Source organism: Setaria viridis, chromosome 3, assembly GCF_005286985.2.
Source record: "Setaria viridis chromosome 3, Setaria_viridis_v4.0, whole genome shotgun sequence".
Lineage (NCBI taxonomy): Eukaryota > Viridiplantae > Streptophyta > Magnoliopsida > Poales > Poaceae > Setaria > Setaria viridis.
The window spans coordinates 16980839-17006562 of NC_048265.2; the positions used below are offsets into that span (position 1 = coordinate 16980839).

At 51.6% G+C, this 25724-nt stretch overlaps 1 protein-coding gene across 1 annotated transcript; it reads left to right on the forward strand.

The window, feature by feature from the left end:
- The first annotated feature begins 290 nt into the window (after positions 1–290).
- On the forward strand, positions 291–3751 carry LOC117850787 (guanylyl cyclase 1). The gene is made up of 9 exons (XM_034732654.2): positions 291–896; positions 1031–1158; positions 1529–1640; positions 1722–1796; positions 1892–1980; positions 2392–2453; positions 2658–2730; positions 3174–3249; positions 3388–3751. The coding sequence occupies exons 1-9, from the start codon at positions 765–767 to the stop codon at positions 3448–3450; spliced, it is 810 nt and encodes a 269-aa protein (XP_034588545.1). The 5' UTR covers positions 291–764; the 3' UTR covers positions 3451–3751.
- The last annotated feature ends 21973 nt before the right edge of the window (positions 3752–25724 follow it).

Below are 25724 nucleotides of genomic sequence, written 5' to 3' on the forward strand. Positions count from 1 at the left end.
AGCCAACAACTCGGCGGCGGCGGCCTTTCGTCGTCGAGCCGGTCAATGCAGCCCGTCGCGGCGCGCGCGCCACTTGATCCAGCGTCGGCTCGCGCATAATTGGCCATGCGGAGCCGCCGAGCCGGGCGGGGAGGCCGTAGATCTGTATGCGTACGGGTACGTGCCTGCCTACGCTACACGTCACCGAGTCGCGGTGCCGAAAGCGAATTCCCCGTCGGCATCCTCCTCCGCCTCCTCCAATCCCTATCCATTCCCCGCTCCTCGATCGGCCCCCGCGTCGCTTCCCTCCAACTCCCAGCCCGCCCCGCGCCTTCTCCTCCTTTCTACCGGCAGCCCAGCAGAGCACAGACTAGAGTGCCGAGGCGCACAAAAAAATAGCACCGCCACCACCACACGCAGCAGTTTCTGGAAGGCCCCCGCGTGCCCTTAAAGGCGCCGCGCGCGCCGGTCGCCTCCCCCTGGCCTCTCGCCCGTTTTAATCACCGTCCAGCCCGGTGGCAGTTAAGCCGGCCGCGCCCAATCGCCCGTTCCGCCACCACCGCGGCTCCGCTCCCATCCAGGCGCGCCCTGCTGTGCTCAACCTGCTGCTCTTCCTCTTATTCCCTCCCCACCTCCTGTCTCGGACAGGGAGGGGTCTGCCAGGTTCAGTCGCCGGCCGTGCTCGCCTGATCCTCTTCCTCGCCCGGTTCTGAGAGAGCCGGGGGAGCGGGAGCGGGAAGCCCCCGCTCGATCGAGCTTCGTTGCCGCGGGCGTTTGACGATGTCATGTGGCCCCTCTGCATCATCTCCGAGAAGCTCTTCAAGATGGCGGGCGACGACGACGGCGGCGGGCAGGGGCCGGGCTCGCCGTCCGCCGACGGCCAGATTCCTCTAGCACGCCGATCGTACTACGTCGATGTGAGCTTCTCTCCTTTCTCTCGACTAATTAAGTAGCCTCACTGTTGCGTTTCTGTGTACATGTGCTTTCCTCATTATTGGGTGGGTGTTGACAAATTTGATTCCTGTTCTGGACCTTCTTCTGGTGGTGCTAGGTTCCACATGTGCAGCAGGCCTTCACCTGGGACTGCGGCCTCGCTTGCGTGCTCATGGTGCTCAGGACGCTGGGGATCGATTGCTGCGACGGCATTGCCGATCTCGAGAGGCTCTGCCGCACCACAAGGTTCTCTCTCTAACACTACTGGAATAATTACAATCTTAAGTACGATTAGCTGTGCAGCAGTACTAATTACTAAACAAATGCCCGTCCGTTATAGTTTGATTTGGTTCTATGCACGGTTCATTAAAAGGGATTAGCACAAAGCTAAAAATGATGGTGGTTGGATGATTGTAAGGAATATATGGTCCAGAGTAGTCATGAAGACAGACAGGCATGATGGTTTCATTCAAAATGAACACAGTACCATTCTTAAAGAACATTTGACGTGTTGTGGATATCCGAAACTGAATTTATAATGTGTTAATATTTCAACCTATTAAAAGAACGGTAAACCCTTGATGAACTAATGGTGTTGACGCTTTCTCGTTTGCAGCGTTTGGACAGTCGACTTGGCGTATCTGTTAAACAAATTTGCTGTTAGCTTTTCTTTCTTTACTGTGACTATTGGAGCAAATCCGCAATATTCTGCTGAAACCTTCTATAGGGTACATGTTCTTACCAACTTCTAGTTCACATTCTTCTGAAGTTAACAATAGTAATGTTTCTAAAATGGTCAATGATGATAGGAGCAATTGGAAGAAGACATCGACCGGGTCGATGAGCTATTCGGGAAGGCACTTGATGCTGGAATTAGTATTCAAGTATGATCACAGCAGCTAACTACATGAAAACTCTGTACTACATGTACTTCCCACAGCACTTAATTTTTTTTCTCTCAATTTGTGCCTTTTTGCAGTGCAGATCCATCAGCGCATATGAAATTGCCTTTCTACTGTTATCAGGGCACTGCATTGCCATTGCATTAGTGGATAAGTCAAAGCTAAAGTAAGTGTTTTTATTTTGTTGTGGTTACTAAGATGATACATACCTCCATTTTATTCACTCTTTTTCTGTTTTTTTTTTCAATTTCATAAGTCATATACAAAGTTGAATTTGGTCTTAATTTTTTTTGTGTAAATTTCTTATATGCCACTTGGATAAAATTGAATTCGAATCCTAGATCTGCCGCTGCTGAAACCAACATCCCTTCAAGGCCGCTGAGTTAAATTTTCTTAATCCCTTCAATGTCATTTCAGTGGCATATAGGGGATTAAACTAAGCAAAGATTTATCATTTAACTTTCATTTTCAAGCGCCAAACCTTTTGGAGTTCAACTGAGAAACACAAATGGTCCGATATTGATTCGAAACTTGAGGCTCTGACAGAATATAATAATAACTGAAATTTGGAATGCAGTTCGTCTTGGATGAATGGTGTACATGATGTGCAACAGCTCAATGAGGATTCAGATTACATGGGTGAGTTATTTTATGCTCCTCTTGGAACATTTACTCTCTCTTCAAAAATGAGCATTTTCCAGGGTTTTGTGAGGTCATTGACATGCATTTCAGTGTCCATAGTTTTGATTGTTTCTTCATCTGGATTACAAGCACCATGTTCCTTCTTGTCATCATATTGCAAATTCACTAGTATAGTTGTGTGAATTTGTTTACACTTTGCAGGGCATTATGTCATAATCTGCGGGTATGATGCCGATGATTGTGAATTTGAGATAAGGGATCCTGCCAGTTCCAGGTGTGTAATATTCACTTAGTATACTCTTCCATGATAATGAGTGTCAGCTTGTATATGTGCAACTATATATGTTGGATGAAGTCATTTGTGTTTTCTAAAAGTTTGGTTCTGATTTTTTCCCTCTGGTAATTTACAAACGTACATCTAACCACGAGAATAGCTAATGTACTCTGTATAACTAGAAGTAGCTCATGCTGTTCTGGGATACAGAAATACAAGAGTCAAGGAGTATTTTTTTTTTTGAACGAACAGATTGTGCCTATTTCACTGATAGAGTCAAGGAGTATTAGTTGTCTTGAAATGACAACTGTGTAACTCGAGTGATTTCACCTTCTGATTTGAGCTTCATCCCTTCATGTACATCTGTGCATGATTGTCAAGACTCAAGACACCAGCTAATTCTCAGTCAGGGGCGTAATAAGGCTGCGTGTTGATTCTTTCAGGAAGCGCGAAAGGGTGACAATGAAGAGCTTAGACGAGGCCCGCAAATCCTTTGGAACCGATGAGGATATTCTCTTGGTAGGAGAAACGCTGTAAATTTGTTTCTTCGCACTCGTTCCTTTCATGCTCCATGCGCTTGAGTCTTGCTCAAATTGAAGTGTGCTCGTAAGATGTTACTGCTTGCACAACTTACTGATGGCGTACTGGGTACTGCAGGTCTCCTTAACCGGAAAGAGTGGGATGAAGCTCACCCGTAAATTCCTCGCCGGCTCCATGTAAATAGCTCACCACGCCAGCCTCGCGCAACCTTGTGTATACGCTGTACATTTTCCCCTGTAGTTATGATTGTCGATTGCCAGCCTTGTACGTAACCTTACTGCCGATAGGAAGAGCTAGTCACCAAGCTGTAGCCACGAAGGGTTCAGCGGCAGCAAAAACTGCTGCTCTTGTGTAGCTGCAAATGATCAATGATGCAGCAGCAGCAGCAAACAGTTCTGCTGCTCCTATAACAAAGAAAAGCTATACGATCATAGCTGAACGTGTACAGATCTGCTTGAATGAATTGTGATCCTCTGCAACATATCCCGTCTGTTCTGCTGCTGGAATGTTTGGCGTGCGTGCAGTTTGATGAGAACGCCGGCGTGGCTGCGTCGCTGTCGGCGTAGCGCCGGTGTCTGAATGTGGCCAATCATTTGAGCTCCCGTCCGCCGGACCCAATCAGTCGTCTGCTTGCACGTTGTTTTCTAGCGATTGCATTTGGAGAAAAAAATTAACCAGAGCTTAGGAATTAGGGAACAGGCGTCTCCTTGTCGATGAACAGTGTGCACCGAGCGTGCGCGTGTGGCTCTCGTTAAAATTGGCTACAATTATATTTTTTTAAAAGTAGCCATGTATAATTGATTGGTATAATACTCGGGAAGTACATTTTTGGCCATCCAACTCTTAGCTTATTTTTTACCATCGAATCGCAAAATTAGGAATCTTTGGTCATCCAAAGGTCCCGTTTGGTTCACGTTGCTTATTTTTAGCACCTGTCATATCGAATGTTTAGATACTAATTAGGAGTATTAAATATAGACATTTACAAAACCATTGCACAGATGGAGGCTAAACGGCGAGATGAATATATTAAACCTAATTAGTTCATGATTTGACAATGTGTTGCTACAGTAAATATTTGCTAATGATGGATTAATTAGGCTTAATAGATTCATCTCGCCGTTTAGCCTCCATCTGTGCAATTAGTTTTATAATTAACTTATATTTAGTTCTACTAATTACCTTCCGAATATTCGATGTGACACGGACTAAACTTTAGCTCGAGTAACCAAACGTCCCCTAAAACCGTTCATATCTGGCCATCGAACGGTTTTAGTGGGTGGTTTTGCTGACGTGGACGCCACATGATGGTGGGGCCCACTTGTCAGCCCTCCTCCTCTCTCTCTTTTCTTCCCTACGCCGACCATCCCCCGCGCCTTCGGCCGCCCTTGCGCCTCCCCTGCGCCAGCCACCACCGTCCCCCATGTCTCCCCAATCCTAGCCCCCGCGGACTTCGTCACGCACGAGCTTTGTCTGCCGCGCGCCATCAGCTATAGCAACGTCTCCTCTTCCTCCTCCTCCACCACCTCACGTTTCACTTCGGTGGCCCTTGGGGGAGGTGTCGCGCCGCGAGAGACCGGCCTCCGCATGCTTCGTGGGCCCGTGAGTCGCACCGGTGCCTCAACCTTCTCCTCCTCCTCCTCCTCGCCGCGCACCACATCGCGCGCGCCACTAGCCGACCGCTGCTCCCGTCGAGCGCCAGCGTCCGCACCGCGGTGAGAGGGTGGCGTGGCAGCGCCCACGTCAGCGAGTGTGTCGTAGCCGCTGCCACTCTCGTCACGGCACAGGCGTGCGGGGACACCTTTTCGTCCCGCCCTACGCCGGCACTGCCATCCCGCCCCGCCGCAGAGGAACGGGGAGGATGAGGTCGAGGACGCGCCTGACAGCGGCATAGGGTGGCGGCGGTATTGCTGAAGGCCGGAGCGGTGGCGGCACCAGATCCTGGTGCGGGGGCTGGCAGCTGTCGGCAGAGGGAAGAGGAGAGAAGAAAGAGAGAGAGAGGAGAGGGAGACGAGAAAAGAAAGAGAGAGAGGAGAGAGGAGGACTAACAAGTGGGCCCCACTGTCATATGGTGTCCACGTCAGCAAAACCACCCACCAAAACCGTCCGATGGTCAAATATGAACGGTTTTAAGAGTTGGGTGGTGAAACATTGCTGATTTTATGGTTCGATGATCAAAACCAAACTGGGGTGATAGTTGGATGGTGAAAAATGGACTTCACATGAGACACGCAGAGTTCTGTTGGTATTTCTATTCCTACTGCAGCTGTGTAGGAAGGGCCATCTGTTCGCTGATTTTGCTACACCTGGCCAAGAAAGGTTGAGAAGGTAGCAGAGGACTAGAGAGTCTATATAGAGTACTAAAATAGGCAAGTTCACGGCAAACAAGTAAGCTCACGGATTCAGAATTCAGTTATTGTCAAAGCATACGTAACGACCTCTCCATGGCGCGTATGATTGCGAGAGGGCGATGGGAACGCTCAGCTTCCACTTCTACTACCTCCAAGTAGAGTAGTAGCTGGATCCATTCAGTAAGCGAGGTGGTTACAGAAAAGTCGGGGTGGAATGGCTCACCTGCCTCATGAAACGCAAATGCGATGGGCAAGCCTGGAGTTTTCCCCGGAGTTGCAACCATGGAGGAGACCGACGCGACGGGCCACCTCCCGAGTCGCTGCTGCGGGGTGAGGTCGACGACAAGGGTACTAGTTGGCGTGATCGCGACGGGCCTCCTCCATCGCCCAATCGCTGTCATCGGAGTGGAGATCGTTGGTAGAATTTCATTTCAGAGACTGATGGCATCTTTTGTACTCTCTCCATTCCAAATTACAATTTTTTTAGATGGCAACGGGGTGCGGAGATCGCCCACCTGAACTCAATTGATTTGGGCAAAGCCCACTTGGGTTTTACATCACCGTCATGGCGCGATCGAGAGGTACAGAGGGGAAGGGGAGAGTATTTTACACAGGGGTGATCTACATGGCAATGCCAGAGCACCAGGATTTAAGCGGGTCACAGTTCAGCCTGCGGGGGGCACAGACAATCCAGAGCCAAAGGTAAGAGACCACAGCTGCTGCCATGGTCGCGAGGTCCTGACTGCATCCGTCGAACACCATGCGGTTACGACTCTTCCAGACGACCCAAAGCAAAAGCAGGATCCAGAAGAACACGCGCACTTGATGGGGGCAAAGTTTGCCCAGTTGACATCAGCGAAGGGGACGGTGCAGCTAGCTTGCTTTAACATCCAGTAGACTGCCCCAAATCGGAAGGTGTGTTCTGACTCCCCAGAGGAGATGGCGAGCGTCCGGCGCTCCCTCTAGGCGGAGCCCGGCAAGCCAGGACGAGAGGCCGGCGAGTTCGTTGGCAACGGCGGCGCTCATTCGATCCTGCATGGGCAGCACCTGCGTGCTAGTGCAGAATGCTGCTGCCACCGTGATGTTAGGTGTGGTGTAGTGTGAAAACAACGTCGGTAGAGCCTTGGCGAGGGCACCGGCGGTTGACCAGTTGTCGAACTAGAAAGAAGTCGAGTCCCCGCTCCCTAGCGAGACACCGGCAACCACCCAGTAGGTGCCCAATTGGCCCAGGGGTTGCTGTGCCCTGCCAGCAGCTTGTTGATGGTCTTGAGGAGGAGGCAAGTGTTGTGTAGCTCAATGTCGATGATGATGAGGCCAGCTTCATCCTTGAGATGGCATGCCATGGTCTAGGCGACTTGGCTGTCATCACCAGTGCAACGGCTGGCACCGGTCCAGAACATGGCGCACCGCAGCTTGTCCATGCGCTCCACCGTAGATTTAGGCAGGCGGATTGTGGCCAAGGTGTACACGGGCTTCAGCAACATAAGTGCATTAGTCAGTGTGAGGTGCCCGCTGTGATTGAGGAGGTGAACCCGCCAACCATGGATACACCGCTCAATGGGGATGGTGAGCTCATCAAGGACGCGTGCCAGGAGCGTGGCGTTGGAGAAAGGGAGGCCCAGGTAAGTTTGGGGGAAGCTCTCAACAGAGCAGACCAAAATGCCGGACAGGGAGAAGTAGCGCGGCGCGGCGATGTGGATGGGCATGCAGGTGCCCTTGGCGTAGTTGATGGCCAAGCTAGTCGTGGCGGCAAACTCGTCAAGGACGCACTTGAGGCGGCGGACCTAGGGCTCCTCAGCGCGGATGAGGATCAGTGTGTCATCCACGTATTGGATGACTGGGCATTTTAGGTTATCCGCCTGCAGGTGACGGAGCACCACGGGGATGGCGGCGTCGGTGATCATCCGGTAGAGAAGGTGAGCAACGATAATAAAAAGGTACGTGCTGAGGGCATCACCTTGCCGAAGGTCGCGGCGGCAGGAAATCCACGGAACCGGGACACCGTTGAGCAGGATTGCTGTACGCCCCGAGGAGAGAAGGCTGCTCATCCACGCGTGCCACCGGTCACTGAACCCCCACGCAGCTAGGATGCGGTCATGCACCTCCCAATTGACGGAGTCGAAGACCTCGCGGAAGTCCAAATTGAGCGCAATCATCGAGGCACCGCGCTTGTGGGAACATTGGAGGAGCACGAAGGCAAAGAGGAAGTTGTTGGTGATGGAGCTCCCCTTCACGAAGTTAGTCTGTAGGCCGGAGATGAGGCTGGGAATGGCACCTTGGAGGCAGTTCGTCAGGATCTTAGCAGCAAGCTTAGGGGTGCAGTTCTGGTGGCTTATGGGCCGAAACCCATCGGCGGTGGTGACGTCCGTCTTCTTGGGCAAGAGGACGACATGGGCCTGATTGATGCACCCTAGCTCAGCGCCCCGTTGATGGAAGGCATCGAGGAACGCCATAACCATCACACCAATCACCAGCCAGAAGGTTCTGTAGAAGGCGAGGCCAAACCCATCTGGCCCGGGACTGCTCGAGGTGCGCGTCTACCAGAGCACCTGCTTGGCTTCGGAGGCGGTGAAGGGGGCCTCAAGCGTCGCAAGGCTAGAGACAGGTGCAAGCAGGCCCAAGGTCGCCGGAGACAAGTCGATAGGGGTGGTGGTGCCAAGTAGCCCGGCGTAGAAGCAGTGTAGGATGTACTCCTTGGTGGCGTGCGTATATGCAGGCGCCGCATCGTCATGCAACACCTGGATCTTGTTGCTGCGGAGGTGGGGTAGAACGCCGTGTTCTCATCCCCAAACTTGCAGAGCTTGAAGGCGAAGCACTGGTGCCAGTACATGACCAGCTCTTTAACCACCCAGGAGCATCGCGCGGTGACCAGAAGGCACAACAGGAGCTCTGGGGCGGCGAGGGTCCGCAGTTCCTCGAGGAGATCCAGGAGCTTGATGACGAGGTCGCATGGTGCCACGATCGTGTCCAGCCTCTCTTCGGAGCGTGCCCATTTCTTGCATTCCGCTCGTGTCCACTTGAGGCAGCGAACAAGCTTCACCACGGGTTCGCTGCCCACGTTCTGTGGGTGTTCCCAAACATCACGGATGAGGTCTCAAAAAGCAATGTTCAGCCCTACGCCTTCTCATAGCAGAAGACCTGCGACACCGGGGCTGACAATGAGGCTGTGACGAGGAGGGGACGTGGTAGGAGGTCGGTCGGGGCAGGGAGTTGAGCGTAGAGTTGAACAACATCGCCCCCCACGCAGCTTTGATTTAGGCGCAGTCAAGGCGGACAAGAGTGGGCACCTCACGCTGGTTCGGCCACGTGTAGCGGCGGTCCAGGAGCGGTAGCTCGTGAAGGAGGAGGGCGTTGACAGTGTCGTTGAAGAGTGCGGTGCTGGCCGCATCAAAGTGGTCATTGTTCTTGACCTCCAAGTTGCGCGCAATGTTGAAGTCCCCAAGCATGAGCTAGGGGCAGCAACACTAAGGCGCGAGCGAGGTGAGCTCCGCGAAGAACGCGGGGTGGGAGGCGGCATCACAAGGCACATAGATGTTGGTGATCATCCATAGCTATCAGGAAAAGCAGGTTAGGGAGAACTGAAGCGGGAGGGAGAAGGTTAGTGTCGCGGCATTGATCCCAAGCTGTGAGAATGCCTCCGGAAGCACCAACAACGTCTAGGGCGACGAAGGAGGAGACGCCCAGCGGAAGGAACGTGGCGGCTTTTAACATGGTTGGAGCAGTGAGCTTGGTTTCCTACAGACAGACCACGCCGAAGTTGCAATTGGCGAGGTTGCTCTCCATGTCGGAGCACTTGTCAGCGTTGCCTAGCCCTTGTACATTCCACCCACAACAAGAAGGCGACGAGTTCTAGCCATAAGAACAAAAGAACGCCGAGGTTACAGGGTAGGCGCCGTTGTCACAAAAGAGCCTAGTCGACAGGCCAACTAAGGGCTCAAAGATGAAAATATTATAGGCAAAAGGAGCTCTCGACCCAACAGTAGGGAGCATGCAAAACAAGGTCCTCCAGAACAAAATCTAGCTGGGAGGCACCTTACAAGCGTTGGAGAGCGCGATCATGGACCACCAATGGTCACCGATGCATGGGCTGCAGCTAGCTCCACCATGGCTGGGGCATTGAGGTCGCAGCCATCGCCGAGGGCGCGTAGCTCAAGGTCGGAGAGCGGTGTCATAAAGGCAGGAGGGGGAGGCAGCTGTAACACCCAGGGTGTTAATCTTAGGATTAGAAAACTTCATTAGTGCATAATGAGCATCATGTCATTGCATCAGTTTAAAATCTGTTAAATTGACATTTATTGTTCAAATGCAACTCTGTGAAGAAACTTTTGTTTTTGCAATACAATTGTGGCTTGTTTTATTTTATTTAATTACCTGATGAAAAATGATGAATTTACAGAATTTTCTCTAATTTTTGGGTGATGTGTGTTAGTGATAAAAATTCAGTGAAGTTTCAATTTCAACTATTTTCCTTTTCAAATTCTTTTCAATCCTTTTTAGCTCTGTAGTTGGTTCAAGCTTCTTTGTATTCTCTATGATTTTATCTTTCCAATTGGTATTTTTAGGGGATTTTTGACCAGCTGCACCTTGCACTTTTGAAGGGGGAAATTTATTTTAAGAAAAATGTGCAGGCCCACTCGTCACTCCTTCTCCCTCCTCCCATACCTATGTTCTCTACCACAGATGGCAGGGGCGAGCTTCCCGCCATGCCGCCGTCTGCCCCCACACTCCTTGCCTCGCAGTCAACCGCGGCCGTCCCGTCTCCAACCGCCCATGCCACGGCCCATGCTGCAACCGCGCCGGTCAAGGCGCTGCTGCCTGCCGGTCGCTTGAGCGCACAACCCTAGCCGGCCCCCCCTCACCTAAGCCTTCTCTGCTCTCCAGCAGTCCAGCGCACAAAGGCCGCCAACTCGACTTCCTTGTCCTGTCTTGTTTGCATTTGGCACAAGGCCTGCTGTCTCACTCTTTCTTCCCTCTCGTTGTTTCTTCTCCATATGTGCAAGAACGAGCAGACCTCGCCTCCGACCAAAATACTCCAGCCACAAGCACCCAAACCCAAATCCCTCTCACCCCTGGATCCTACACGTCCCTAGCTCCCTTCTCACCCAAGTCTTGTTGAACCCCAACGAATCCCGTGTCGTGAATATCAGATCCCGCGGCCTCTATTGCTGCCTAATGCTCGAGCTCCACCCGCATGCCGATGACTACCCTCTGGCCCTCCTCCTCGCCAACCCCCTACTCAAAACGAGCCGTGGTGAGCCTCTGCCCCTCATGCTCACGCACTTTCACCGTTTTAGTTGAGTTTTCGCGCTCGTTCTCGCGTTCGCCATGGTAGGAGAGCCGCCACTAGCCGCGTTATAGGGTAGAGCTAGGGTTTCGGGGAGAAAAGAGGGGGAAAGATGTACTAGGGTTTGGGAAAGCCCTAGGGGTATGAAGCATCCCCATATAAGTAGAGACTAAATGTGATACAAATATAAGTCCCAAGAGGCTGATAACACATCTATTCAACAGATGGTTCAAAAACCGTACAACTCCCGAAGGAGCGGGCGGGCAAGCCACACCCAAAGGAGAACTAAACCAACAATGATACAGATCCAAGTTGCAGTCCAGACGGACTTCGGGCTACAATCGGAACTAAGCGACAGCGAAAGCATTCTGCAAAGGCCAACACCACAGGCAGCGTTGGGTGCGGAAGCAACCTCCTACTCGAAATCCTCGATGACGAAGTCCGGGTCGTCCTCTGAAGCAACAAAACAAGGGTGAGTACAAAAGTACTCAACAAGTCCAACTCCAACGACGGAGGGGAAAATAATCAAGAATATGCACAGGATATATCAAGAATAAGGCTAAGGTGTATTTGCAATAAAGCTAGATTTTCAACACATGCAAGGGTTCATTTTTAAAAGAGTTTTCGCAAAGCATTTCTTTTAGTAACCGAATCATTAAGTGGGGTTGATCCTACACAAAGGATCTAAGTTTTAATGCTACCGGACTCCCCGTCCACAGTAGCTCACGGCACAACTGCCGGACACTTCCAAAATCTAACACACGGCATAAAAATCATCCATCTCCAAGTACTAGTTATGTGATCAAACCATAACTCGTCCAATGCTGTGGACACGGCTACCCGGATAGGTTTTAACTCTGCAAAGGTTGTACACTTTTCCCACAAGTAGGGTACCGCAACACGATCACCTTAGTGCCGGTGCAGATCCTAACAAAGCCATTACCCACCTTAGCTAAGACTGACTAGTCAACACGGAAGCAACCAAGGGGTTAACGACCTACCAACGAGGTCTTAACCGGGACCTAAGTCACAGAGATCTTACTCCTTTTCCATGGTCTCCCGCTGCTCACCAGCTCTCCTAATGACTAGCAGACTAGCTAGTGGGATTCCTGCTAAGCCGTTGCCGCATACAACGGTCGAGTGGTTGTACGATGGTTGGGTTAGGCAAGATGACACATCAATTCGGTCCTTAATTCGTGACAAGATGGATATCTCCCAACCTTGCTCAACCACAAAGGTACGAGCCCAACTTATTGGCATTTCACACAAGAAACACCCATCCATCTCATCTAAGCATGTCTTTTCTTCATTTTCGAAAACCCATTTTCCCTTTTTAAAACACTCACACCTTTATTCTTTAACAAAACATATTGTAGTCATGATTGAATTGAGTAAGAAGGCCCTAAGCATTCTATCAGTAATTATCATCCAAACAGAGCAAGTCGTATTTAGAGATAAATATAGGACAAGCAAGGAATAATCATAACAATCAAGGGGTGGCTATCCAACCGTGTTTCAGCAGTAAAAAAATATGCAATTTTTGAAAACAGGCCAATAGGTTGTGTTTGAAAAATTAGGATAAATATGCATCAAAGGGTGAGATAGGACTTGCCGTTCTCAAAGCCTTTTGGGAGTTCCTGCTCGTGGTGCTGGTCTTCGGGCTTGGGCTCGCAGTCAAACTCCTCCTCGTGCTAATCCTCGGGTACTCCGCGATCTACGGCACACACAATCAAGCACACAATAAATAAAAGAAAATTAAAGCTTTACCCGTTGAGCTCGAATAGAGAACGCGAATGGAAAATAGAAGGGATGAATATTTTCATGAAATTTGGAGATGACTCAGCGGAAGTATGTTGGAGGATGCCGTGGTCAAATTTGGGATTAATTGGAGGAAGTTTGGCACATGAAATTGTGAGATAACCATGTATTAGGGGCTTAAAATGAGGTTTAGGACTAAACTGCGAGAACCAGGAGCCTATTTGTAATAATTTTTGGGAGGTGGGAGCGCTGATCTGTGAAAAGAGTTTGAGAGAGGTGGGAGGGTAATTTTACGAATAGGAAGAAGTAGGGGGTTAGATCGAAATTGAAGGGAAGTTTTCCCTTCTTCTTCTTTGACTCGGTACAGGAGGTGGGGGGGGGGGAGGGAGGGACGGTAGGCGGCGGGCCGGGCGGTCTAGCTCGCCGGCGGCGAGGCCGGGCGATGGGGGAGGCAGAGGAGGGTGTGGGGGACCCATTTTGGCCCTCACCTTGGGCGGATGGTGATGGGAGAGGGGGCACCGGCGGTGGACAGGGAGGCAGTAGCGGCGTTCTTGGTGGCGACGCGCAGGGGTGGTGGAGCAGGGGGCAACGAGCTGGGAGGGCAGCGCTGGTGGTGTGGAGGAGCGATGGGGGCTCAGCCCCTTTTATAGCCGGCGGAAGGGGCGGCGGGGGCTCAATGGCCGGCGGGCCTTCAATGGTGGCCGGGAATCTCGGCCGGTGGCGTGCCGGAGCGGAGCTCCACATGGAGGGTGTGGCGGGGCTGGCTTGGTCGATGAGGACCACAGGGGCGACAACCGGCGTGGGGAGGCGCGTCGGGGAAGGGTCAGCGTGCAACGGCCGACGCGCGGTGTGGGGCGACAGCGCACAGGGGCTGGGTGGCGTGCGGCAGGGGGTGACCAGGCGAGCGGCATGGGGCCGGGCGGGCTAGCGGTCGTGCGGGGCCGGGCGCGGGGCGGCCTAGGCGAGCTGCGCCAGGCGCTAGGCGCTAGGAGACGCGGGCGCAGGGGCGTGCGCTAGAAAGAAAGGAGGGGAAAGGAGGAAGGAGAAAGGAGGAAGAAGGAAGAAGGAAGAAGGAGAAGGGAAAAAGAAGAAAAAGAGAAAAGGGAAAACAAGAATGGGAAAAAGAAAAGAAAAGAGAGGGAGGGTCAGCGAAAAGTGTGGAAAGCGGTCGGGCACGCGTGACATATTTTGATGGGCACACGGTGAAATTTGCGGAGGGAGAAAAAAAATATGACTGTCGGTGTTGGGTATGGGGACGGTGGGGTCGCCGGGAAGGAAAAGATTTTCGGGAGCTCAACGGTTGAAAGATTTTGAAAACAAATTTTTAGCGGGTGATTTGAGTTAGTAGATTTTACGGATGTTACAGGGTAGTTTTTGGTGAGGGAGGCGGAGCCCTCACGCCGGCGCCGGCGCACTGTCGCTGCTCACTGTGCACTCGGGCGCGAGCCAGAGGTGGAAGAAGGGGCGAAGGGCGCGGGTGAGAGAAGAATAGAAGTTAAGGGGGTGTTGTGGAAATATGTTGGAGTTAAGTGCTAGATGGAAAAACTGCAAGGGTCTTAAGTGCTAGATCTAGGAGCGTTAGTGCAAAAGAAAGGGTGGATTCGCTAGGATAGTTTTGTTCTGAAGAATAGAAGTTTTCTTTTTCTATTTTTGTTTTAGTTGAAATGATTGAAACTTTGGAAATCCGTATAAATTATAGAAAAATGATAAAACGCAAAATAAGTTTTTTTGGGTTCCTGATGCTCAGTTCTACCTAGGAAAAATACTTGTCCTTGTGAAATATGTGTTTCTATTGCTGATTAAAATACATATTATTTAATTGTTTAACCTCCTTAATTAGGAATAAATAGCTCGAGTAATCATAAAATGCTGATAAATTCACAGTAATATATTCCTATGTTGAAAAGTATTCTAGGAAGTTTGTAGAACCAAATTGCTTATATAACTGTAGATATAAATTATTCTTGATATCTGTAGTTTTGCAAGGTTTGATTTGTAATAAATTCTGTGGAAGTGCAATCATCTTGAACTTTTTGCAGTAATTTGTTTGTGTGATTAGTAAGCTCCTTGTGGCAGAACCACCTCGGATTAGCTTGATTAAGCAGGGTTAAGCCGCCTAACATGCGACACTCCTGCCTAAACCGAGCTAACACGAAGTGCCGTCGGATTTCATCCGATTTAACCACTTTAAACAGGATCGAGTTTAGCAAACCCACACGAAGGTGAGTGGTTACAGAGAATTCAACAAGTCCACTGAGTTGACAAGTTTTACCCGTTTGGTTCGGCCATAAAATCCAACACCAGAGGTTTACAAGATTTCAAGAAAACAACAGAGAAAACACTAGCGGAAGACTTCGTCGGGGTCGGATGTCCGGGCGAGGCCAGCCAGAACATCACTGAGTCCTCTCCTCGCCATCCGAGGAGGGGTCCTACTCGACCGTCCAGCCTGGCGGGAGCCGGGGCGGCCAAGCACCAACCAGAGAGGGGTCGGAAGCAGCAACTTCACCTGAAAACAGAAGCCACAACAAGGCTGAGCTACTAAGCTCAACAAGACTTAACCGATAGGAGTAAGGGCTACTCCTCCTTCTAGACATGCAAGCTGTTTGGCTGAGGGTTTGTTTGCCAAAAGCACTAAGCAACCCTAGTTCCGTTTTTAGCTCCGGTTCTATGTTCATTTACCTGTCTAGGTTGTGCAACCTATTCTAAGCATTCATAGAACCAAACAAGATGTGAAGATATAACAACAAACATTGCCATCATCAGATTCCTTATTTACTCAGGGTGACGTAGCGATCAAGCAATCTCAAACTGTGAGAGGCAGACGAATCGATTCGAGTTTCTTAACCATGCATGGTGAACCTAGCCTCACGACATCCGCGCACCCGGAGGTCGCTTCCTGTGTCGGCCTTCCCCATCGATCCCCTAACCCGTGTCGGGCCCATTTCCTTTGGTGCAAGGTTCCACAGACCCGGCCTCTGCCGTCCTGTGACCACGCTTGCCACCACGTGCGACAACCAGCAGGGGAAACTCCGTTCCAAGAACAATGGGGCGACCGCTCACGTCTAGGTTCAATCCGGTACTAGGCTTCCTCATCCCATACTAAGTATGAGGCTAGTACTTTCAAACACTTGATCATGAACACCACCACTGTCGGACCTTAGCAAGATTTTATAGACAGACGGGGCGACCATCCGACCACCAAAAAGTTACCCGAAACCCTGCCCCGTCCATCGTCCTTATAGTTGTAACAGAAAGATAGACATCCAACTCCTACAACTCGCGAGTGACAGGGAATCACTCGACTTTTACCGTCTCCTAATTAAGCAATGCAGCTACTCGGTCCAACATCTAGTGCTCAGATCATTGGAATAACTATGTTTATGCATCTAGGGTTTCACACAACTCCTATACGTAAATGCACAAGCATGTTACAGAAGGCATGCGCAAGTCTGGTAAAACACATAGGACTTTCATGAAACCGGGGCTTGCCTTCAAGCAAGGAGGACGGGAACTGCTCGGCTTCAGGGGCGACTTCGACTTCGGAGGGCAGGAGCTCGGCTACAGCTTCTTCTTCTGGCGCCGGGCGAAGCTCGTAGAAGCCGTCAGCGAGGTGCAGCTCTACACGAATGCAATGCAAGGGTTAGCTAAGACGGTTACTTCAACCAGCAACACTGGCTCGCCTGAGCCCAGAAACTCGCGACAAAGAGCAGGGGGTTATGGTGGTTCGAGAGCTGATGAGGATCGAAAGGTAAGGGTAGGAAAGGAATTAGTGGTCTGATCCTTGAACTAGAGGATGTGATAACTGGGGTCCTTGGACGCAAGCGCTGAAGGGTTCCCAAGTTTTATACATACACCCTCGAGTTGAAGAAAAAGATCACAGCCAAGCCCTCGGGCGAGGCGGATAAGGGTCGGCGGAACAGACAGGGTCGGACGAGGCGGAACTGGGGTCGGGCGGATAGGAGGGGTCGGGCGAGGCGGACTGGGGTCGGCAACTCACCTTCTTCCTGAAAGGAAGGCGTGGGGTCGGGAAGAAGCGAACTTGGGCGGAGGGACTAAGGCTTCGAGCAAGGGCTAAGACTGGCAATGCTCCGGCGGCGGCGCCGCTTCTTGCGAATCACAAGAGAGCTGGTATGCAGCACGGAGGAGCAAGCTGTTGGTGACTTGGAGAAAACTGAGGGAGAACTGAGAGAAGAACTCCTCAAGAACTGGGTGGGCGGCGCTAGGAGCTTGAGCAGGGAGCTAGAGGAGGCTGAAGGCAACAAGAGCGGAGGGAAACTCCGGCGACGGGGGCATTCCTTTTATAGCTTCTGGAGCAGAGGAAAAGAAACGGTGCGGAGAGAGAGAAGGGAAGCGGCGCGAAGGCCGGGGAGAAACAATGGAGTGCTCTGCCGGGGCGGCGATTGAGCGAAGAGGGCGGTGGTGCAGAACTCCGGGGGTGACGCTAGCGATCATTGCGTTCTGCCGTCAGGGCGGCGTAGGAGCGGGTAGACTGGTGGTTGAGATTTGGCGGAAAGCGGGCGTCGTCGTGCGGAAGATTTGATAGAAGCGACCGGCTTAACGGCGCTAGAATCGATGGCGCACGGTGAGGAAACAGGCGGACGCGGACGCAGGGGAGAGCGCGGAACAACAGATTGTCGGCGGCTTCTGACGGAGCGGGGAAAGGAACTGTCGCGGCCGCGGTCGGGGTTGGCGGTGGAGGAATCGTCGTGTAGCGGCGACCAGGCGGCGCTACTGTGGCTGAAGGGACGGAAAAGACGGGCGACATCGGGCTCTGGGGCCGGGGTCTGGCGGCGTGATGATGGGCGCGGGAGGCGAGGTTCTGCAGAAAGGGGTGCAGAAGGCTTCCGCTGCCATTGGGGAAGGGGGCGCGGGAACCCACTCGGTTGCTTGCCAGAGACAAAACTGGACGGCAGGCGTCGGAGAAGACGAGCCACGCGGCAGGAAGACTCCGAGGTGGCCATGCAACTCGAGTGCGGCTGTCGCGTGGGATCTGGAAGAGATCTCACGGGTCCACTGGTGGATAGATCGGACGGGTGAGGAAGATTAGCAGAATTCGACGGTGGGCTGAGCTCGCCGGGGTCGGGAGAGGAGCGAAGCGGGAAGGGGTCGGATCTCAGGGGTCGGGACCAGGCGGAAAACTGAGCACTTAGGGGCGGTCAAGCGAGACAGCTGACTAAAGCTAAGGGCTGCGATCACGACTAACTGGAAGGCTTAGGGGTCGGTCGTTACAGCCTACCCCTCTTAAAAAGAATCTCATCCCGAGATTCAAAGATCAAAGGGGTGTGCTGTTCTTACCTCCTTGAGGGGATAGAAACCCGGGAAACCGCTTGTTCAGATATTCATCCGTTTCCCATGTTGCTTCATCCTCGGTGTGGTTTCTCCAGAGGATCTTGTACATCTTTACCACTTGGCGTCGGGTGTGCCTTTCCTTTTGGTCAAGAACTCGATCTGGGTACTCGGCGTAGGTCAGGTCGGGCTCTATTTGAAGCTGTCCTTGCTCTAAGATCTCTGCTGGAACTCGGACACATTTCTTCAGTTGAGACACATGAAAACATCATGTATGGCAGACAACTGTTCTGGGAGTTGGATCCGGTAAGCAACGGGTCCATATGTCTCCACAATCTCATAAGGGCCAACATAGCGGGGAGCTAGCTTGCCTTTTATTCCAAACCGTTGTACTCCTTTGGTCGGGGAGACTCGAAGGTACACCTGATCACCAAGGTCGAACCGCAGGGGTCTTCTCCGCTGGTCGGAGTAACTCTTTTGTCGAGATTGGGCGGCTTTGAGATTTGCTTGAATTACCTTCACTTGCTCTTCGGCTTTTGCCACTAAGTCAGGGCCATAGACCTGTCTCTCCCCTGGTTGGGACCAGTTCAAGGGTGTCCTGCATCTCCGGCCGTACAGGGCCTCAAACGGTGCCATTTTCAAACTGGCCTGGTAGCTGTTATTGTAGGAGAATTCTGCCAAGGGCAGACACTTGTCCCAGTTTTTATCATAGTGGATGACACAAGCTCTTAACATGTCTTCAAGAATCTGGTTGACTCTCTCGGTTTGGCCATCGGTTTGAGGATGATATGTTGAGCTTCGGATGAGCTTAGTGCCCATAGATGCTTGTAGCTGCTCCCAAAAACGTGCTACAATCTGAACTCCTCGATCGGAGACGATCATCTTGGGTACACCATGTAGGGAAACTATACGGTCGAGGTACAACTCTGCATACTGTTTGACTGTGTAGGTGGTACGAACACGAAGAAAATGTGCTGTCTTGGTCAGACGATCCACTACAACCCAGATGGAATCATATCGTTGTGCTGTAAGGGGTAAGCCAACTATGAAGTCCATGCTAATGTCTTCCCACTTCCAAGAGGGAATAGGTAGCGGCTGCAAGATTCCTGCTATCTTCAAATGACTGGCCTTGACACGTTGACATCTCTGGTTTCATTCCACTCCACCAAAAGGTTTGACGGAGATCATGGTACATCTTATTGCTGCCAGGATGGATTGAGAACTTGGAGAGATGAGCTTCATCTAGGATTTGCCTCCTCAACTCGGGGTCGGCGGGTACAACTAGTCGGTTTCCATAATACACACCTCCCGTTTTGTCCTGACGGAATTTCTTATATCCTTCATCCTTTTCTGATATCTTACTGATGATCCGTTTTATTTCTTCATCCTTAACTTGTGCTGACCGAATTTGGTCCTCCAAAACTGAGTCAAGGATGATGTGGCTAAGGGTTCCACGAGGAATAACCTCCAAACTTAGTTTTCCCATCTCGTGACACAGGGTTTTGGTGAAAGCTGTTGACAACAAGCAGTGGCAATGGGGTTTGCGACTGAGGGCATCGGCTACTACATTTGCCTTGCCAGGGTGATAGTGCACTTCCAATTCATAATCCTTTATCAACTCCAGCCATCTTCTCTGACGCATGTTGAGGTCGGCTTGAGTGAAGATGTACTTGAGGCTCTTGTGGTCGGTGTATATGTTGCAGTGAGCTCCCATTAGGTAGTGCCTCCATATCTTCAAGGCATGTATTACTGCTGCTAACTCAAGGTCATGTGTCGGGTAGCTTAGCTCATGAGGTCGTAACGCACGTGAGGCATAGGCAATGACTCGGCTGTCTTGCATAAGAACACATCCGAGTCCAGTGCCAGAGGCGTCACAGTATACGTCATACGGCCTAGAGGGGTCGGGCTGAGCCAACACTGGGGCGGTGGTCAGCAAGTGCTTCAGGGTCTTGAAGGCCTCTTCACACTTGGTGTCCCACACAAATTTGACCTCCTTCTTCATCAACTCGGTCATCGGCTTAGCTATCTTGGAGAAATCCGGTATGAAACGCCGATAGTAACCTGCAAGTCCAAGGAAACTCCTGATCTGGTGTACTGAGGTAGGAGACTTCCATTCCAGGACTTCTTGCACTTTACTGGGATCCACGGCGATACCGTCTCTGGAGATAGTGTGTCCCAGAAACTTGACACTATCTAACCAAAACTCACACTTGGAGAACTTTGCATAGAGCTGGTGATCTCTCAGCCGTTGGAGAACTATATGAAGATGGTTGGCATGCTCTTCCTCGTTCCTCGAGTACACTAGGATATCATCAATGAACACCACTACAAACTTATCCAGCTCGGGCATAAACACCGAGTTCATAAGGTACATGAAATAAGCGGGTGCATTGGTGAGTCCAAAGGACATGACTAGGTACTCGTACAGTCCATATCTGGTAGAGAAAGCTGTCTTGGGTATGTCGCAGGGTCGAATCTTTATTTGGTGATAACCAGAACGAAGATCAATCTTGGAGAACACTTTTGCTCCGACTAGCTGATCGAACAAGACGTCAATGCGTGGCAACGGGTACTTGTTCTTGACCGTCACAGCGTTGAGGGGTCGGTAATCCACACACATACGTAGACTGCCATCTTTCTTCTTCACAAACAGGGCGGGGCAACCCCAAGATGATGTACTGGGTTGAATGAAGCCCTTTTCAACAGATCATGCAACTGGGTTTTCAACACGGCTAACTCAGCGGGTGGCATCCGATAGGGTCTCTTAGATATCGGGGCTGTGCCAGGAATCAACTCTATGGAAAACTCCACTTCTCTGTCAGGGGGCATACCCGGCAAATCTTCTGGAAACACATCAGGGTACTCACAGATAACAGGGATGTCTTCTAGACGGGCTCCCAAGAGAGGGTAGGCACAAGGAGTCGAAGACTCAGGATGGGTCAAGGATATGGTAGAACGGCCATAGAAGGGTGAGCTGACATAGAGAGATCGGGCTGAGGTATCTAGAACAACATGATGTCGGGCCATCCAATTCATACCAAGGATGACATCTATGCCTTCTAGGTCAAGGATGATAAGGTTTTCCTTGAAGAGGGTGGGGCCTAGCTGGAGAGGTACAAGAATAACGACCTGATCCGACGTTATCCTTCCTCCAGGAGTGGCGATCACATAGGGTTCCTTAGTGTGACCGACACTTAGCCCACATCTTTCCGTTGCCTTACCTCCAATAAAGCTATGAGAGGCTCCCGAATCAAACAACACAGCAACAGCTTGATTTAAAACAAGGAAAGTACCCGTCATTACTGGCGCACCTTCGGGGAGTTCGGTCAAGCTGGTGTAGTTGAGTCGGCCTTGTCGGACTTGCATCTTGGGCCTTCTTCCTCTGGCTGCCATGGGGTTCTGACCTTGCTGTTGATTCTTGTTCCTGGGGCAGTCCTTTGCAAAATGTCCTTCATTGCCGCAGGTGAAACAACGATTACTGGCTGCCGGGCGAGGTGGCGTTGGCAGGGTCGGCCGGGGCACTTGTGGTTGGAAGCCTGGAAAACGAGGCGTTGTTGCCGGCGGGGGTCGGGCGATCCATTTCCCTGACGGCTGGGGTCGGCCAGGGGCTTGTGGAGGGATCATCCGGAACCTTCGAGTCGGTGGACTCGGAAATGCCACAGAGGCTTTCCTCTTCTAGTCGGCCTTGAGGGCTTGCATGCAGTCCTCCTGAGAGATGGCCAGGTTGACCAACTCGTTGTAGGTGTCCACCCTGATGGGGTTCAGCCTTTCCCTGAGCTCCAAGCTCAGTCCTCGGCGGAATCGGTCCCGCTTCTTTTCGTCTGTGTCCGCATGATAACCAGCATAACGACATAGGTCATTGAACGCTTGGGCGTAATGCAGCACATCCCGAGTTCCTTGGGTGAGGGCCAGAAACTCGTTGAGCTTACGCTCCAGGAGACCTTCGGGAATGTGATGCGCCTTGAACGCCGTCTTGAACTCGTTCCAGCTGACCACGTGGCCAGCCGGCAGCATGGCATGGTAGTGGTCCCACCAAAGCCGTGCGGAGCCACGCAGCTGCTGAGCTGCAAACCGCGCCTTGTGGTGATCGGGGCATGGAGCGGTGAGGAGCTCGAACTTGGATTCGATCGTACGAACCCATGCGTCAGCATCGAGCGGTTCTTGTGTCTTTTGGAACAGCGGGGGCTGCGTCCCCAGGAAGTCCTCATACCGCGCGATATGCGGCTGCGGTTGTGCTCTTCCACCGTGTGGCTGTTGTTGTTGTCCTTGCACCAGATGTCTTAGCAGCTCAGTTTGAGTTGCTAGGATTGCCTCCAATGGCGATGGGGGCGGGGGAAGATCCTGTCGCTGATCACTACCACTGGGCGCAGATCCAGACCTAGTGCGGTGCGCCATCTGCAAGAGTTAACGCCCCATTACTTTCATATCCTTAGGTGTACTCCAACAAATGGAACGTATGAATTAAATTCCTTAATGCGACTCTTGCCCATGGTGCCTCACACGTCCTCATAGAGGAAGCACATTCCTCCCATACTCAGCATAGATAACCTCTACTTGACCGGGTACTCCACTTTAGGCAACCCATGCCACATACAGACTCCCATGATCGGGCCCACTTAGACCAAGGGGTCGGACACGGTCCGTACTTGAAAAGGGTCGGCACTCTCTGGCTCGCAAACTAGGGTCGGCCAACTGAACCGGCTCCCCGAAAACAGCATACGGCGCAACTTACTCAACCTATCATCACACCATACAAAGATGAGAAAGCTATGCACCGGGGTTAACTTTATACTAATCGGTGTTTCAACACAGGGAGCACTCAACTCGAGGCTAACCTATTACAATTTTTTTCCAAAATCTAGGCTGCCGAGGAGTACAACAAAAGATGGTTCCCTGAGAACCCTTAAGCTACCAATGGACACTATGAGTCGGAGAAGGGGCGCCATCTTCTTCTATGTCCATGCTGGACGCTCCCTCATCTTCCTCAGGGTCCTCCTGAGGTTCGAGCTGCATGTTAAGGGCATGCATATCCTCGAGCTCGGCTTGGTGCTCCTCCAGGTGGGCATTGGCAACTGCCAACTCCAATTCCACCTCCATCTTTTCCTCCGAGAGTTCTATCATGCCGTCCACGAGGTCGGCGACTTCTCCTTCTAGCTCGGAGATCCGATCTTGCATATCGTGGATCTGGATACCACGCTGGATCAGCTGGTAGGTTTGGCCTACCAGGTCTCTTCTTGCTGCCTGGAGGTGACCGTGGGTATCTGCTGCCGTCCAGGCGAAGAGGGTCATGGCTCTCCCCTGAAGCTCTATCAACCGGTAGAGAGCGGCCATGCACCGGATGTTGGTGGAGATGGTGACCATGGCGCAGGTGGTGGCCAACACCTCGATGTTCCCGACGCGGTCAAGCCAGGCCGGGTCCAGTCGGTTCCTGACGGGGAAGAGACCGATCGGGTCTAGCGTGATCTCCACGGGATGCAGCTGACAAAACTGGGTGAGCAACTGAAGGGCGACGGACTCCCATGTATCTTCCGGAGAAAGACCATAGGCTATTATGCCAAGAGAGGGCCAGTCGGGCCGGGCAAGGGGAGGTGGTACCAACGCTTGCACTTGGCACGTCTGAATGCCCTGTCCCATATATAACCGCCCGGCATACAAGGGCGGGGACTGATATCCAAACCACTTCAGCGTATCCCACAGAATCGCGGGAAACCCCTCGAAATGCAGGCACGTTGACTGGAAGGTACCGTCCGCTCCAAAAACCACATGTCCAGGGACAGCCATCTGGAACCAAGAAAACCGAAACCACGTGAGATAACTCCAAGGATCAGGGGTCGGATAGAAAAGCAGACGGGTTTCACCGAGAGCAACTAAGGGAAACTAGAAATCCTTAGATCAAAAGAACTCCTTCGGACAGGGTTGCTGTTGAGAAGAAGGAACCGTACAACCTTTTAGATATGACGCATGCACGGCCTACCTTACTCTTAACCAAAAACAACTGCCCAAACTTTGGGTCTTACGCGGTCAGCGCCGGTGACAAGGCAACAATACGTCTCTCCCTATAATAACTAGTCGGTTCTAGTAACGTCTCCTAAACGAACACGGTTAGCAACCTGCAGAAAACACCACACACGAACCCTTCGTGCCAGCACCCACGAAAGCATTCCCAAACATTACCGCTCACTATAGGAACGGCACCCATGCGTTTAAGGCTGCATGGACAGCACTCAACCGTGAAAATAGGCTCCGTTTGAATGGATCCGTATAACCCTTCGCATACTCGTGATGCGGAATCGACACACGTATGACAAACGTGGCGAAACAACCGTGCTGATAGGTTCGTTGGAATCGAACCGTACCAACCTTCGTATGGAACACATACGGAACCTGCGCACGTGTAATAGACGTGAGCGAAAACAACCGCGAAGATAGGGTCCTTTGAATGGAGCTCCCTATCAACCCTCGCATACTCGCGATGCGGAACTCGGCACACGTATGATAGACGTGGCGAAGTGCTGGAAGGGTCAGCAAAATAACCAAATACTTATTAGTCACCTAAAACAACCCCAAAATCCCCTAGGGCCTCTCGTACTAAGTCATCCTTATCGATCGTACGAGATTTTTCGAAAGCTTCTTGCAACTTTTACCCTTTTCAAGAAGTGTGTAGGGCTCGTTGGGTTCTCTGAAATGCTAAACACGGCTCTGATACCAGCTGTGGCGGAACCACCTCGGATTAGCTTGATTAAGCAGGGTTAAGCCGCCTAACATGCGACACTCCTGCCTAAACCGAGCTAACACGAAGTGCCGTCGGATTTCATCCGATTTAACCACTTTAAACAGGATCGAGTTTAGCAAACCCACACGAAGGTGAGTGGTTACAGAGAATTCAACAAGTCCACTAAGTTGACAAGTTTTACCCGTTTGGTTCGGCCATAAAATCCAACACTAGAGGTTTACAAGATTTCAAGAAAACAACAGAGAAAACACTAGCGGAAGACTTCGTCGGGGTCGGATGTCCGGGCGAGGCCAGACAGAACATCACTGAGTCCTCTCCTCACCGTCCGAGGAGGGGTCCCACTCGACCGTTCAGCCTGGCGGGAGCTGGGGCGGCCAAGCACCAACCAGAGAGGGGTCGGAAGCAGCAACTTCACCTGAAAACAGAAGCCACAACAAGGCTGAGCTACTAAGCTCAACAAGACTTAACCGATAGGAGTAAGGGCTACTCCTCCTTCTAGACATGCAAGCTGTTTGGCTGAGGGTTTGTTTGCCAAAAGCACTAAGCAACCCTAGTTCCGTTTTTAGCTCCGGTTCTATGTTCATTTACCTGTCTAGGTTGTGCAACCTATTCTAAGCATTCATAGAACCAAACAAGATGTGAAGATATAACAACAAACATTGCCATCATCAGATTCCTTATTTACTCAGGGTGACGTAGCGATCAAGCAATCTCAAACTGTGAGAGGCAGACGAATCGATTCGAGTTTCTTAACCATGCATGGTGAACCTAGCCTCACGACATCCGCGCACCCGGAGGTCGCTTCCTGTGCCGGCCTTCCCCATCGATCCCCTAACCCGTGTCGGGCCCATTTCCTTTGGTGCAAGGTTCCACAGACCCGGCCTCTGCCGTCCTGTGACCACGCTTGCCACCACGTGCGACAACCAGCAGGGGAAACTCCGTTCCAAGAACAATGGGGCGACCGCTCACGTCTAGGTTCAATCCGGTACTAGGCTTCCTCATCCCATACTAAGTATGAGGCTAGTACTTTCAAACACTTGAT